The 16,125-nt window shown below is 45.7% G+C and overlaps 1 protein-coding gene across 5 annotated transcripts in view; it reads left to right on the top strand.

Moving 5' to 3' along the window:
- The window catches only part of FGFR2 (fibroblast growth factor receptor 2), a gene marked incomplete at both ends in the record, with an annotated part of 97,658 nt that overhangs the window by 32,280 nt on the left and 49,253 nt on the right, over positions 1-16,125 (top strand). For all 5 annotated transcript variants that reach the window (XM_080911303.1, XM_080911304.1, XM_080911306.1 and 2 more), the window contains 2 exons: positions 2,026-2,195; positions 11,554-11,677. In XM_080911303.1, coding sequence (XP_080767429.1) covers positions 2,026-2,195; positions 11,554-11,677 — 294 coding nt within the window. The remainder of the gene's footprint in view (positions 1-2,025; positions 2,196-11,553; positions 11,678-16,125) is intronic.

Here is a 16,125-nt window from a genome sequence, read left to right on the forward strand (position 1 = left end):
TCTCTCCCCTTTCCCCCCTCTCTCTCCCCTTTCCCCCTTCTCTCTCCCCTCTTTCCCCCTCTCCCCTCCCCTCTCTCCCTCCCTTCTCCCCCCCCCCCCCGCCCTTCTGCTCTAAAGGGGTAAGCAACTATGGCTTTGTACAGTCTTGGTGTGATGAGGTTGCCACTGAAATCCCACCCACCACCTTGACACTTGGGAATGCATCATTGTGAAGAAGATGCAGTGTTCCCTTGATAAGAAATCTCAGCTCTGCCTCTTGTATCAAGAGCAAGGGACAGGGGCAGTTATTCTAGAAAGTGACTGTAACAGGAAAGCTTGGCTGTTAGGTTGGACCCCCCCCCTCACCCTCCCCATACACATTTCCCAAATATGTGCCCTGACTGTGACCATTTTGCCTCTGGTTTGTGGAGTGTGTGCGTGCGACTCCTGCTCAATATTTCAGTAGAGGTTCAGGACAATGTGGAAGGTTAAGGTGTTCACCCTGACTGTTTGAGATTCTAGTTTTTAGTGTCTAGAAGGTGGCACAGCATGCTTGGCTTCATGGTAAAGCTGGTCTGTAATAGCAAGGAAGACTGGGGCTAAGGATTGGGATTTGGGCATCAGACTGATCTTGGTTGGTTATGTTGGTTGCAAGTCTCTTGGTGCTGTGCTATTGGCACCTGATGCCTTACCTCCGCCTCCTTGACCTGTAGTAGGGATGGTACTAACTCCCTTGGGATTACCATTGAGATCTTGTGAGGAGTCACGTGCATGCTAAGCATGTATAAGCTCGTAGAGCAGTGTTCGCGGCAAATAAACATTGGGTCACTAGCAGCCTCCAGCCAATAGTCCAGGCGTGAGGACTTTATAGCAGCATCCTGGACTGAGGCTGGGTATCTGGGTGTAAGATGCACCGTGCTTGTTACTTGGTCATGGAAAGATCTACCTCCTTTTCTGAGCTTAATCAGTCACTTGTGCCTGTGACTCTGAGGGCCATTTAGGGAACTTAGCATTTGATTAGTTGCCTCTTAATAAGCTTAGCCATGGCGTTAGGATTATAGTTCTTATAACCACTTCTGGAAAGAAAAAAAAAAAAAGAAGTTCTCCTTCATTAAAAATAAAACTTAAGATATACTTAGCAATACAGTATTTGGATTTATCATATATGGTGCTAGGAAAGTAATGATGGCTCCCAGTATCATTTTACCGAGAACTTATACTGTTATGATCAATTGCCATTTCTAGGGCTCCTTGGGGCTGGCTAGAGTGTTAGTAAAGCACTTGCTCTGTAACTATGACGACCTGAGTTTGATCCCCAGAACCCACGTTAGAAAAAGCCTGATATGGTGGCACATGCTTGTAATCCCAGTGACGGGGAAATGGGAGCAAACAGATCCCCGGGAGCTCAGCAGCGGGCCAGCCTCACTTACCTGGTTAGGTTCCAGGCCAGTGAGAGAGCCTGCGTCAAAAAATAACATATTTGTCTTTTGACACTTGAGTAACGGGCACCCGAGGTTGACCTCTGACCTCACACACATGCACATGCACCCAAACACAGGTGAACACCCTTTACCCGTGCCCACACAGAAAGTTAGTTCTGATCTGTAAATTGATATGGTCCCCGAGGCCAGTTTATTTTTACAATGTGTATCTATGACCATTTAATAGGCGCGGTGATCTAAAATTGATGTATTTTTGGAGGACTGAGCCCTTGTTATTACATGGGCTGTTTCTCTGAATATAAAGTAGCATTTTAAAGCACGATTTGACATGGAATTATTTTTTTGGCACCAGAAAGGAGCAAGAGAGAAGGTGCGTCTCATGCCTTTTTCCCTGTTAATAGGCATAACCCAATAAGCAGCCCCTCTGGGGACCTTCTGCTAGGCCAGCTGGACCAGACTTCTGAAAATATTTTTCTAACATAAATATTATCCAGAGAGTCAAAAGAGAATCGGGTCCTTTCCTGCACAGCGAAGTGGTCCCACCTTTGTTGAGCTGATGAGATGGTTCCTTCATCTACATGTATTTCATTGTCTTCTGACCCAGGAGCACCGTACTGGACCAACACAGAAAAGATGGAGAAGCGGCTCCATGCTGTCCCTGCTGCCAACACTGTGAAGTTCCGCTGTCCAGCTGGAGGCAATCCAACCCCCACGATGAGGTGGCTAAAAAACGGAAAGGAGTTTAAGCAGGAGCATCGCATTGGAGGCTACAAGGTAGGACCAAGCTTCTTAAGCTCCATATTCCCAAATGTTTATTTTTTGAAGTCCTCTGGAGTTGGCAGGACCAGAGGGAATACGTGTTTTTAAAGAGACCTAATTATTATAATTGATCACGTCACTGTCTGATATGTTTAAAGGATCACCCCGGACGCCCCTGTAATTTTAAAGTTAGTCCCCATTTGCATTCTTTTTTACACAAGGAGAGTTTAATAACCAGGGGGTCGAAAGTTGAGGGTCTGTTTTCTATATTCTTTATGGCCTGTAAAAACTTGAACTGGTGCAGCCAGCCTGTGAGGGTGGAATTATATTAAAAGTGAATAGCCTGGGTTAGAGGAGGGAAGTCTGAACTAGTATTAGGTAACAAGGGGGAGATGCTGGACAAGGATGGAAGTAGCCCCTGATTCTCCATCACCAAAGACGCTCAAGGACCCATCAGAGAATGGCCTAAATCTAGTCTCATCCTTCACTGAAGAGCTGGCTGACAGCATCTCTGGGACATCCTGGAATGGCTCCCTGGGATGCTAAGTATGATTTTGCTCATTCATTCACTCAGGGTCATTGATTGAACATCCCTGGGGTTGTTCCATATGGTTTCGTTTATCCATTCAGCATCATTGATTAAGTATCCTTATATAGGACACTGCCTAAGCACCGGGGAAGCTAAGCAAGCAGGACTAGATGTGGTCTGGAGTCAGAGGGGACCTGGTGTGGCAGGGAAGCCAACTTGAGAGCTGGCAGTTAAAGATAAGGATGACGTCACAAGCACAAGCTGTATCCCATGGGTATACAAGGAATCGTGGTCTCAGCACAATGGGAGAAGAAGAAGCAGAGATAGCCAGGCATGGTGGCACACGCCTTCAGTCTGAGCACTCGGGAGGGGGGAGGCAGACAGATCTCTTTGGGGATTAGTTGGAAAGTTGTGGTGATGGTGGTAGTCTGGTTTGGTTTGGTTTGGTTTGAAAGAAAGAGATGGAATTTTCAAATTGTTTAGTGTGGATGGAATTATCTTAAGAATTCTGCATGTGAAGAGGATTTAAGGAGACCTTGTTCCTGTGCATTTGGAATCGGTGAGGGCGTATAAATGGTCAGTTGCCCTGTGACAAGCCGCTTCAGGTTGGGGCTTTACAGAGTCGGCTCCTCAGTTTTACTGCAAATCTAAGTGCAGCCTAGTGGGGTCTTTCCTCTAGGTTTCTCCCAGAACTGTGCCAAGGTTTTAGGTAGGGCTGGGTTCTCCCTTAAAGGATTCTCTGGGGAGAGGGAACTGCTCGTTTGCCATTAGGATTCACTCTCATGCTTCTTGCCACATGGGCCAGAGCAGAGGCGGTGACACTGTAGCAGCTGCCATCTCCAAGGCCCTCGCAGCCTCTGCTACCTCACTGTGGGAGCAGCGTTCCAGCTCTTCCCTCTAATTAAACAGGTCCCCAGGGAGGAGCCCAGCCAAGGGCACGAATGCCAAGAGTATCATTAAGACCCATCCTAAAAGCTTCCAGCGTGGGCAAATGGAAGGCACCGATGCCCGGTTCCTAAAAGCTAGGTGGGAGAGGCGTTCTTGGAGGCAGCCTTGGGGTGTGCGGAAGGACGGTCTCTCCCAGTGTTTAACCTGGCACTGTGGTACCCAGCCCCCGTGCCGCCCTGCCAAACTTATGTGAGCTTCCTCCCACCTGTCAGATACCTGGGACTGGCTGAGCAGGCTTCCATCTTTAAAGGGCGATTTGTTTCTGTAGTAAATTTTTTTTTTTTTGCCCTTGGTTTTAACCTTTAAGAATTAACATGTAGAGGTCCAAACCCAGAAGAAGATGGGGAAAGCCTGTAAGTCTTTGCCTAGGTTGGGGAAGTTGCACTTAGGAGCAAAGAAGGGCAGGCCTGCTGGACCTCAGATTCAGGAACTCTTCAGGCCCGTGACCTCTCCATGTTGTGAGAAGCAGGGCAGTGGCATTGGAAGGTCGACTCTAAAATAAATAAGTAAGAATAGCACATAGACAAAGATTTTATTAGGTATCGCAGCTTAGAAAGGGAGGGTCACACTGCTTAAACTCTGGCCCCTGACTGGCGAACCACTCCAGCTTTCTGGAAACTCATAGAATCGACAGTTTACCAGGAGAATGGTGGTCAGGACCCTGGTGGTTAACTAATTATGCTTAGGCAGATGACCCGTAAGCAGGTACCAAGTGAGCCTGCAGGTCTCCAGAGACTCCTGGTCTTAAAATAAATGGGCCGTACATCATCATTATGGGTAAGGAACATTTTGCAAATGTGAATGAGTGATTACGATTTCGGAGCTATTAGACATAGGGCTTAATGAGGGAATGCCCTTGATTTTTAACAGGTGCAGGTAGCTTTAATTACCCGTGACAACGTTGTGCTAATTAAGAGCACCCAGGAGGACATCCCCCCTCCCCCGCCTCCGAAGATGGCTGTAGCCTCTGAGGACACATGCCCAGGCTGTTTTTTTTTTTTTTTTTCTTTTAAGATTTATCTGTTTGTTTTATGTGTATGAGTATTGCCTGCATGTAAACGTGTGCACACACGTGTGCCTGGTGCCCTCAGAGGTCAGAAGAAGGCGTTTGAACCCTGGAACTGGAATTGCACCATGTGGGTGCTGGGTCTTCTGCAAGAATAGCAGAAGTTCTTAACCACAGACGCATCTCTCCAACCCTCCCACCCAGCCCTGGGAGTTTTTGTTAAGTTGTGTTTGAGCTATCTCTAGATGGAAGGAGACAGGAATTTGGATGTACAGGGGTAAAATTCTAACTCTAAAGGACATTTTGATGCTTAAGAAATAAGCCTGGAGAGAGGGCTTATTTGGTAAAGTGCTCACTGCACAAACATGAGGGCCCAAGTTCAAGACTAGAACTCATTAATTAAAAAAAAAAAAGGAAAGCCAGATGTCACAGGGTGTGCCTGTGATCTCAGGGCTTGAATTCAATGGCCAGCTTATTTTACCAAGTCAGGTTTGGTGAGAGATCCTGTCTCAAAAATATAAGGTAGAGAGGGAGATACCCAAATTTGACCTCTGGCCTCCACAAACATGCACACACAAACACATACTTACATGTGCCCACTCCCAAGAAAATAAAGGAAAGAGGGTGGGAAGGATGGAGGGAAACCAGCCTTTGGAGCCTGACCTCAGTGCTCGCTTCAACTTTCCCTGCTGCGAGCAGAAGGAGGCTGTGGCCTGGTGACCCCTGAGGTGACCTGTCCAGTGCAAATGATTGTGCAACAGAGATTTTTCACATCAGGGCAATAAAGTTGACCCTGGTAGGACATTCATTGTGGTGATATTGGACATTTAGACATTCCGTGGAACCCCAGGGCTTTCAGGGAATTAAGAAAGTCACAGCTTTTCAGCTTGACAAACATGTTCCCTAAAGCATAGTTCTTGCTAAGGTGCATTTAACCCTCCCAGGATTCCTAGGTTGTGAAGCAAGGGAGGTCCGCCAACCGATACCATCTCCTGGGGTTGGCTCTCCCTTCCTGGTATAGCCACCTGCCTAAAACCACTCTATTCTTAGCCTTCACCCGGACCTTCATGGCACAAGGTCTCTGTGTGGGGTTCTCCTTTTGATATCTTCTTCATTGCTAAGTGAACTCCTAAAGAAAATGTACGTGCAAGCATTTGACTATAACTGTGGTTTTGCACGTCTCAGCACTGGAAAGGAGAGACCTACTTAAAAACAAAACAAAACAAAACAAAAAAAAAGCTTATTTTATTTGAGTGTGTGTGTGTGTGTGTGTGTGTGTCTGTCTGTCTGTCTGTCTGTCTTGTTTGTCTGATATCATGTGGAGGTAAGAGGACAACTGTGGGAGGGAGTTGGTTTTCTCCTTTCACCAGATGGGTCTTAGGAATCACATTTACTCTGTCTTGGAGGTAATTCCATGTCATAAGAGAGATACCTAACTGAAGACTTACCTAACTCAGTCACCACAGAGAGGACCTGCCAAGTCCCAGCCCTCACTCCTCTGATTTCTGTTTGCCTCTTAATGAAGCAAGGTGTCAAGTTTTCCGTGGTATGTTTTTCCAGAAAGCCAGAGACCTGGAAGTTTCCATAAAGGAACATTGGTTATTTGTGGGACTTTTCTTGTTTCTTCATAAACCTGTCATTCTGAAGGCCATGCAGGGCTTTGATGGCCGTCCCCCAAGCTCTTCTGACTTGTTTATGGCTTTGTGGCCCTTTCGCCACCACACCCCAGCATGCTTTGGAATGACTTGTGCATGGGGCCACTGAAGGGGAAAACACAAAACCACTTGAAATCAGAGAATTAAGAAATGGGACCAAAACTGGAGCTGGAGCAATGGCTTGGTGACTAAGAACATGTATTGGTCAAGCAGAGGATCCGAGTTCAGTTCTCAGGGCCCAGAAATCTGCTGTGCTTCTGAGGGCATTTGCATCTATATGCTTGTATGTTTCTCACATAGTCCACATGATTAAAAGTCAAGACAATTACATCTTTAAATGGGAGCTCAGATTTGTTTCCACATAAAAGACAGGAAGAAATATTTGGGATTCTGCACCTTAGCTGTGTGTGTGTGTGTATGTGTGTGCGTGACACACACGTGTGTATTGTTCATTTGTTCTTCCAACTTCTGTCACCTCTCTGGGTTATGAAACTTAAAAACAATCAAAATAAAACCCACTCAAACCTGTCCCAGAATACCTCGAATACCACCTTGTTTGACTAAGTTTTTAACCTCTCAAACTTTTTTGTTACTCTAAATAAAATATTGGCACCCATTAAAGAATAAGCCTTCTCTAGCACTTGAGGTTCTTAAGTCTATTTGTTTGTTTTTAAATTTGTTTTCTCATAAACATCTTGTAAATGTGATCCTAGGATGTTTACCTTTTATGTCTAGTTTATCTTAATCCATTCAGGGTCCATCTATGTTACAGTGTGAATCAAAACTTAATTTATTTGTATGATTGATCAATATTCCATTCAATGTCTATACCCAGCACCTTTTGTTATAATTTATGTGATCGTGTCTGAGTCCTTGCTTTCAGGTCTTTGGGGTATGTGGTTAGTGGAACTACTGAGTCGTATGGCAGTTCTTGAGGTTCAGCATTGTTAAATCGCTGAGTTCTGAAGGTGCTGAATGCCCTGATGCTACCCAGTTTGTTAGCACCTTCAGGCAACCTTACATTTGGTGGTATAAGACCCATCTCCTCTGCGGAGAGTCAAGGGTTTACTGATCTGAGAGAAGGGATTCCGTTTCCACATGTGGTTGTAGATCAGTGGTTCTCAACCTTTCTAAAGCTGCAACCCTTTAATACAGTTCCTAGTGTTGTGGTGAAGTAGCAATATTTTCATTGCTACTTTATTACTCATTTTGCTGCTGCTGTGTACCAGAGGGAATGGTCTTAAGTGACTCCTGTGAAAGGGTTGTTTGTCTCCCAACCCCCACCAAAGAGGTCACAACCCACAGGTTGAGAATCACTGTGGTGGAAGGTCTGATGGTACAGTTTTCTGGACAACCCCACTGCAAAGCAAACTGCTACCTATTGATGCCGGTTTAAGCATTAACAAGTGTTTGCCTTCACATCTGGGTGATGACAGCAGCTAAATGTGAGTCCTTCCACACACGTGTGAGACTTTTATACAAGTGTATTCAGAAGGATGGTTTTGGCATCCTTAGGAGCCTTCTGGAAGTGGGGCTTGAGGATAGAATAGTGAGATTTCATATATCCTGCCTACCACAGATGTATTTATAGATTACCTTTCTGGAGCCTGGACTCCAGGGATTTTTTTTTTTCTGGGAATTTACAGGGCATCTGTTATCACGTGGATACACTTCCTTTGCTGGCTCAGAGTACAGCTTCTGGATATTTATTCTACTTGTTAGCGAACACCTGGGTATTTGGAAATCTTTGAATATTTTGTTGTTTTGCAATGAGGAAGCCAAACATCCAGGTGACAGTTGGGGCCTTTGACCTTTGGCTTTCTGGTGACGTTTTGATTCTGCATAAGTTAAATCTTTATTCCCTGTTGTGACTTGAACATAATGGAGGCCTTCACAGGCATTTAAAAAGGTCAGGGATACTAGAAGGAGTCTGGGGGATAAAAAACAAAAACAAAAAACAACCCCCCCCCCAAACACACACACACACACACACACACACACACACACACACACACACACACACACACACACAAAACCCAAACCAAAGCAAAACCAAAAACCTGTATGGGCCACCTTCTGTCTTGAATGGGTGGCTGTGGAACATTGGTGGAATCTGCTTTTTGTGCTCCAGGTTAAAGAGCTCTGGGGTTTAGCTTCAGTCTGCTTTGTTTCGTGCTGAAATGTTATTTCAAGAAAGACCTTGGTGAACATAGTTTCGGAGCTCTGCTCGCCAATTCTGTTCCTTGGCAGCTGGAAAATAACGATGAATTCCACACAGATTTGGCTGTGGGCAGGAATGAAAATAACAAGTTACGGGAATGTTGCTTGGTGCAGGGCTCCTCCTGTCCCTGGCCTTTTTGTTCTTGGTCAGCTAGAGAGACCCAGAAGAGGAACAAACTCCAGAACAGGATTTAAGACTCAGCAGACGGCTGAGGAGACATTCCCTTTCAGTTCATGTGTCTACATGTTCATATGTACACACGTGTTTGGATGCCGGAGGCTGACAAGTGTCTCCCTCAATCACTTCCCACCTTATTTAGTGAGACCAGGTCTCTCACCGAACCTTGAACTTGCTGATTGGCTTGACTGGTTATTTTCTGTAGACAGGATGCCCAGAAGTAGCATCACGCAGTTAAGCAACAGCAAAAAAACAAGCGAAAGTGTCCTTCATTGGTTTTAAGGGTGCCACCACCTTATTCTTCAGACTGGTTTCTCTGGTTTTATGTCGCTGTTCCCCTTTGGTGTCTGTTCCCTTTTATTCCCTGACCCATCTTCCTAATTTTTGTTAATCAGCTGGTGAACACATATCTCATTATTGTTCTAATTTGCATTCCCTTGATTGCTAACGAGGATGAGCAGCTTCTTAGATTTGGGGAGAGGTATTTATACTCTAAGTACAAAAACAATGTACATGCATTTGGCCCAAATGACAAAAATAATTGTGGCCCTGCAGCTCTGAGACACTCAGAGCACATTGAAGGGCACCGTGCATTTCATGTGCTTGCTGCTAGGGTGTCTGCTTCAGGTCACACGGAAGCTTGGTGTTTAGTTTCCAAGAGCATCCTTTGGAAAATGCCGTACCTTTAAGGAGTTCAGCTGGGATCAGAGATGTCAGAGAGAAAATATGAGTGGCACTGCAGGTAGAGGATTATTGCTGGAGTCACAAGGTTCTAGAAGGCAGGAAATACTGAGTAATGGGGTTCTGGAAAAGGTAGAAATACCCACCTTTGTATATGTGCTTCTTGTTGCAAAAGCATTTTATCCATGTTAACTTATTGCTATTTGTAGTGTGTCTCTACGAAGCTAATATCTGGGGCTCTCTCTTAGAAGGTCATGGTCCCAAGGAAACACTTAACTGATGGTGTGTTCTGAGATGGCGTGTGGGGTGGTATTCAAAAAGGCAGCTGCCTGGCTGTGCTGCCCCAAGCCGAGTTCTGATGTCTTGGGCAGCCAATGTCACCTCCCTTAGCAGTTTGTGGGCAAGTCTATTTAGAATATGCCATGTGCCAGAGTCTGAATCCAGGCACAAGAGAGACATTGACAGTTTGGATGGGGTCCAGAGTGAGGCGCTGCCATGATTAAAGGCTCAGAGGCGTGACATTTGAGCAGGGGCTCAAAGAACTGAATATTTACAGCAGGGCTCAGGGCAGGATTATGTAGCGTGGACTCTAGAGCTTGTGGCTGCCTCCCTAAACTACCTTCCATGTGACTGGCTGTGAGGGAACCAGTTCTGACCATTTTGAGAGCCTGGGCTGCAGAGTCTTGTATGTCCATCTGCCCTGAGTTCTGCAGAAGAGCCAGCCTGTCACTGTCTCCCCCACCTCTCAGAGTGACATCTCCAGTCACCCTGGGGCTGGAATTTGATAGGTTCCCATAAGACTGTGGAATTGGCATGGATTCCCCACATCAGGACACTCCCATGGCAGGGGGTACGGGTCTTTTACCCGTGAAGGGGCTGCCTGGCTTTTTCTCAGGTGGTCTTGTAGGTCCTGCAAGGGGACCATTGTGAGTCTTTTGAGCAGAACACAGGTCTTTGTTACCAGTCTGAAGCCCTCAGATCCATTCCTTCTCCCCACCTAGCTGGCTTGTGAGTCAGGTTTTCTTTACACCCTCCTGTGCTGGACTCTGAGGCAACTCCTCCATTGTGCAAGGGTTGGGGGTCAATGGCATCTAAGCAAGGCAAGTGCCCCACCTCATTTCTTAGCCTCTGCTTGTGCTGTTAAGAGGCATCTAGCCCTCACCCCAGGGGCACCATGTGGCACCCTAGTGGAGAGCAGTGATCTTGGCTTTGAACTCGGTGGCAATCGCTCCTCTAGGCAGTTAGAGCCACAGCATATGAGTGCCCTTGCTTGAAGGTGCATCCTGGGACAGCTGCCCCGCCCCCTGTTCTTAGAGGGGCGTGGCTATGAGTTGCCTTTCCTCACCGCCTGCTTTAGGTTCTCACAAGCTGAGAACGTTAGAACCTCATGTGAGCTGACAGGCTGTGGACGGGAGTCATGATTGCTTAGTCTTACGTGCGCGTCTTATCTTTGGAAAGTCTCAAGGCATTTTCAAACAAACAGATGCGTAACTCGGAGTCCTTGCTCCCGTGTCTGGAATTCTGGGAATACCAGGAACATGTGCCATTTATTTATCTCACCATCAGGGAGGGGGAGGGGCGGGCCCAGGGTCTCAGTGGAAACATACTGTCAGACATATCTGGGGGGCCCCAGAGAATGAGTCAAACAGCCCTAGGAACAGTATTAGATCTGATCCAAGGGCTTAGTGGATTTGCTAAGGCAGAAGGTGTGACATGCAGCGAGTAGTCTCCCGTGTTGACTCTATGTGATTCTGTGGTGCTCTGGGGACTGCCAGCTCCAGGTTGGGAGGATGACCTATCAGTTCACCTATCAGTGAGGTATGACATTCTGAGGTTTACTGATTGGACCCCTTAGCCATGTAGGTTCTCCTAATGGAACCCCAAATCTAAGACAAGAACACATGTTTACAGGCTCCTGAGTGTTAGCCTGTGAGGCTGTTCTAGGGAAAGCTTTCTGAATAGTTACTTGTAGGGCAGTTTACAAATCCTCTACATTCCCTGAGTCCACTAACTTCCTGGGCATTGAACCCAGTCCAAGTGCATGCTGAGCGTGTTCTGTCCACGAGCTTAGCTCAGATGCAGCAAATTTCCTCCATACTGCGCATATCCGGTGCTTAGTCTGTGACAAAGAACCACTTTTCCTGTGACTCTTTCAGGTACGAAACCAGCACTGGAGCCTTATTATGGAAAGCGTGGTGCCATCGGACAAAGGCAATTACACCTGCCTGGTGGAGAATGAATACGGGTCCATCAACCATACCTACCATCTCGATGTTGTCGGTGAGTTTGCCTTCTGGCTCGGCTCCTTTAAAACCACAGCAGAGAGAGTATTTTTTTTTTTTCCTCACAGTTGAGGAGAATTGGCTTGTCTTCTTTTTGTATCCATAAGATGCCATCTGAGAAGGTCCCATCTGTCATATAACTGTGTTCTGTTTCCTGGGTAGCCAGGTTTTATGGGCTTGAGGGAGATCATCTTGGTTCCTAAGCATTGTTTTTTTATCAGGTGGATGTGGTATAAAACATCTCATTCTGGAAGCTAAGATTACTTTGACTAATCTCAGTGTGTGCAGGGAAACTCTTAATTATGTTTGTAAGTGTGTGCCTGTGTGGATGTGTGCAAGTGAGTGCAGGTGCCTGCAGAGGAGAGAAGAGGGTGCTGGATTTCCTGGAGCTAGAGTTCTAGGCAGTTGTGTTCTACCCCAGTGTGGATGCTGGAAGCCAAACTCAGGTAACTCAGGGCCTCTGGAAGAGCAGTGTGTGTGCTCTTAACTGCCGAGCCTTCCCAGCCCTGGAAAATTTTGTTTTTAAGAGAGAGGCAACATTGTTTAAAGAAGGGCAACTTATCACATGGTCTGAAGAGCCAAGAAAAGGTTAATTCAACGATGGAGCCTGTGCTGACTGGAAGAAAAAAAGTCAGTGTCAGAAATGGTCGTTAGGTAGTTCAATACTGGAGGATATTCCTCTGAGCAAAGGGAACCACCCATGTTTGAGACTCACAAATACGTTTTGTGTCACAGTGCACACATAAGCAGGTCATTTTCATTTCCCATCTTAAGGTTACATAGCCTGTAGTTCCAGGAAGAGACATTTCTTCCCAAGTTTTACTGGTTATCATGAGATTGTGTCTTAACTGCTGAGGAGATTTGATTGGTTGCTACTTTTCTTTGATTGGTAAGTTACATCTCTCATTGTTGCACAGAATACTTAACAGAAGCTACTTATGGAAGGAAGGGTTCCTTTGGGTTCCCAGTTTGAGTCCTTAGTAGTGGGCAAGGCCTGGGGTCAGGAGCAAGACACCTACCTGGTCACATTGTACCTGCAGTCAGGAAACATGAATACTACCACCAGACTCACTTTTCTCTTCTTGCACAGTATACTTAGTGGGGTACCCACCTTTAGGGTGGGTCTCTCCACCTTTATTAACTTAATCTAGAAACTCATGCACAACTTGCCCAGAGGTTTGTCTTCAAGGTGACTCTAGGTCTTGTGTTTGCCACACAGTCACTGACGTGAGGCTGTGGCTAGTTCTGTGCTCTGACTTGTCAGGCCGAGTGACACTTGGCTTCTTCTCTGTCCTCGGCCATGTCTTTGGGTTACTCTGCTGTGCACAGATTGATGGCTGAGGAGTCAATCATTTTGATTTCTCACGGGTGACAAGGTGACAAATGGACCCACCCACTGTAAACACAGACACTGCTGCATCTCCTCCTCTGCACGCGTGGCCTGGGTATCATCTTCCTTGTGGATATTTCTGTCTCTGTCATAAGATGTAAATGGAAGGAAAGTCTGCAAATTCTTGAATTGCCCAAGAACCAGTTAAAAACCTCCCTCAACATAGGATTAATGAAACCACAAAGATTGGTCAAATTGAAGTTTTAGGTTAACTAAGAGTTAAACAGAAAGTCATATTGATTTTACTGTCTGGTTAAGTGAGGTTACTTACGCTCACAAACCTTCCTTACAAAGCATAGAGAGCAGTCTTTAACTTACATAGGGTGTAAACATTCAGTGTCAAGAGTGTGAGTTATTGGGAGCCTTGGTGTGAAACTTGCTAGGGCATTGTGTAATATTTATCCCATAACTCTTCATAAAAGATTGTCAGAGCCTTCTTTTATTTCTTCTTATTTACTTTAATTAATTAATTAATTGCTTTATTTTATTTTTTGAAATTGGGTCTTATGTAGCCCAGCCTTGAACTTGTGGTGTAGCTGAGAATGATCTCAAACACTCCTGGTTTGTGTGCCCCACTTCCTGCCGTCCAATACTGAGGGCTGGAATTAGGCAAATACTCTATCACTGAGCCATCTTCCAGACCTTAAAAAAATATGTATACTATCAATTGAGATGAGATGAAATCTTGTTAAGTTGCCCAGGCTGGCCTTGAACTTGCTCTAATGCCCAAGCAGGTCAACATTTTGAACTTCTTTCTGCCTCAGCACCTGAGTGGTAGCTCCTCTTGAGACCTGCATCATCAGGCCTGGCTCTGGGCCTATTTCTTATAGAGATATTTGTGGTATGCTAGACTCAGATATTTTAGTAAACACACACACACAGAGGAGTGACGTGTGAGAGGATTTCTTTTGTCACAAATGGCTCTAAATCCATTCATCAAAGAGCACATGACTTGGGATTTACTTCAGGCCGCATGGACAAAATCTGACACAAACTGTTTGTGTTAAGAATGCCAGATTTGGGGCTAAAAGTTCTGAATACTTAAGTGTAAAATTAAGTAATTTATTATGGAGAAAAAAAATAATTGTTCTGCAGGAGTCCTTTGGGATTGTAGCCTAGCACAGGTCTACAAATTATTCATGATTGGGGCCATTCCAAGAATTGAGGAGTCAAGGCAGGGCTGCTGTAGCCCCAGGGTCTTGCTTACAGCAGGTTTTAGCTTGAGTTGTTGTGTTAAACATTCAAAATCCCCCCCCTCCTGCCCCACCTCCCCTTTGAGCTTTCTGGCAGCTCATCCCTGTGAACGCTCCGAAATCTCTCTTAGAGTTTAGGACTGGGATTTGAATGGGCCTGCTGAATAATGGAATCGGGCTGTCTAATGTTAATCCCCTGGCAACCAGTCTTGCTGAAAAGAGCATATGATTCAGTGGTGAGATGTGGAGAGAGCGTGGAGTGTATGGAGTAATGCAGAGAGAGGCCTGATTATGTCACAAGTTTGGGAGATCGCCCAGCTCAACCCAGGCCAACAATGATGCAATGCTGGTTGAGAATATCTACTAAAGCACAACTCCAGTGGTTTTTTTTCTAAGTCTTGAGCCTTCTTTATAAATAGTCAAAAGTCAGTGGAATATAAGACATTTTCAGTAAAGATGGAGGTGTGAAATTTTCTCTCTCTCAACCCCAGCATACTTTGGAGAACTTCTAATAAAATGAGACGAGAGTATTACGGGGTTGGCAGTCATTCTTAGCATCTTGGCAAGTGGAAACAGAAAAGATTCAGGCTTAGGCAACAAACTCCTGGTGGCCCTGGAGCCCAAATGCTGTACTTTGCTGTGTGATAACAGGGTCTCTGTTGCCTCTCTACTTCACAGAAAACTAGAAACTGTTGCTGACAAACGAAAGGGCTGGCTCTTGCTTCACTGTCTCTGTGCTAGCTCCCTCTGTGGTTCAGGTGCTGGTAGGAATCATCCAGACTGAACGATTCACTACTGCATGCGTGTGTAAAAGCCGGGGAGCTGTGTCATTTAAGTGATACTCTTGTGTTCTGGATTAAAACAGTGGGTTACTGTTGTATGTGAGGGGAATCACTCTTTTTTTGCAAGGTCCTTTTAGGAGCCTCACTTGATCCTCATTAAAATTGACACCATTGCTTTTCAGCTATTGATAATCAAGGAAAATTAGCACAAAGCTCGGTGTCTCAGTGATTGCGGGCAATCATAAATCAGCCTGCCAGGTGAATGGTTAGGAGGTGGTGAGTCCTCACCATGACTGCTCAGTGAGGATCCTGGAGTCCTCGATCTGACGGATGTCACCACCACCAACTGGTGCCTACAAATCATTAATTCTTTTTAACATCTCTTGGGTCTGTCTGACCCAAGAACTGAGGCCCTGGCACGTTAGGAACAAATACCGCTTGGTGTAGTGATAAGAGTAGCCAGCCTAATGGCAGAAACATCTGGGCCCCAGGAGAGCTGTCGAGCTCTTCTGTACCTGCATTATAACCAGCAACACTGGAAAGAAGATGATTGTCTCACTTGTTTGATGACCGTATTAGTGCCTTAAAACTGCTGTAACAAATGTCCCCACGCAGATTATTCTTTAATAACTTTTGTTAGTCTTAATCAGTAGTAAGTGTGTGTATGTACCATCTCCTGTACCCCACAAGTCTTAACTAGGCAAACTGAGTGCCATCTGGGGACCAGTGGGTGAAGCTCCCTTTCCTGCTGACTTTGCATCTTTGGGTAATGCTGTCATCTTAGACTGGTTTGGTTGCTTGGCTTGCAGAAGATCATAGAGCCTCCTTGCTCCTCCTTCCATCTCTTCCCCATCAAAGATGAGGAGATCTGGGCCCAGCAGGGGTCAGTGATTTGTACAAGGACTTGGAGAAGATACTACAGTAGGCATCTCAGACCTGGTCCCCTTGGCTCTAATTCAGAAGATTAGTTTGATTGCTCAGTAGGTAAAGCACTGGCCAAGCAAACAGACTTGAAGATTAGAGGACAGGAGGTTGGGTCCCCAGAACCCAGGTAAATGCTGGGTGAACATGGCATGTCCAG

The sequence above is a fragment of the Micromys minutus genome (assembly GCF_963924665.1).
Source record: "Micromys minutus genome assembly, chromosome: 2".
Taxonomy (NCBI): Eukaryota; Metazoa; Chordata; class Mammalia; order Rodentia; family Muridae; genus Micromys; species Micromys minutus.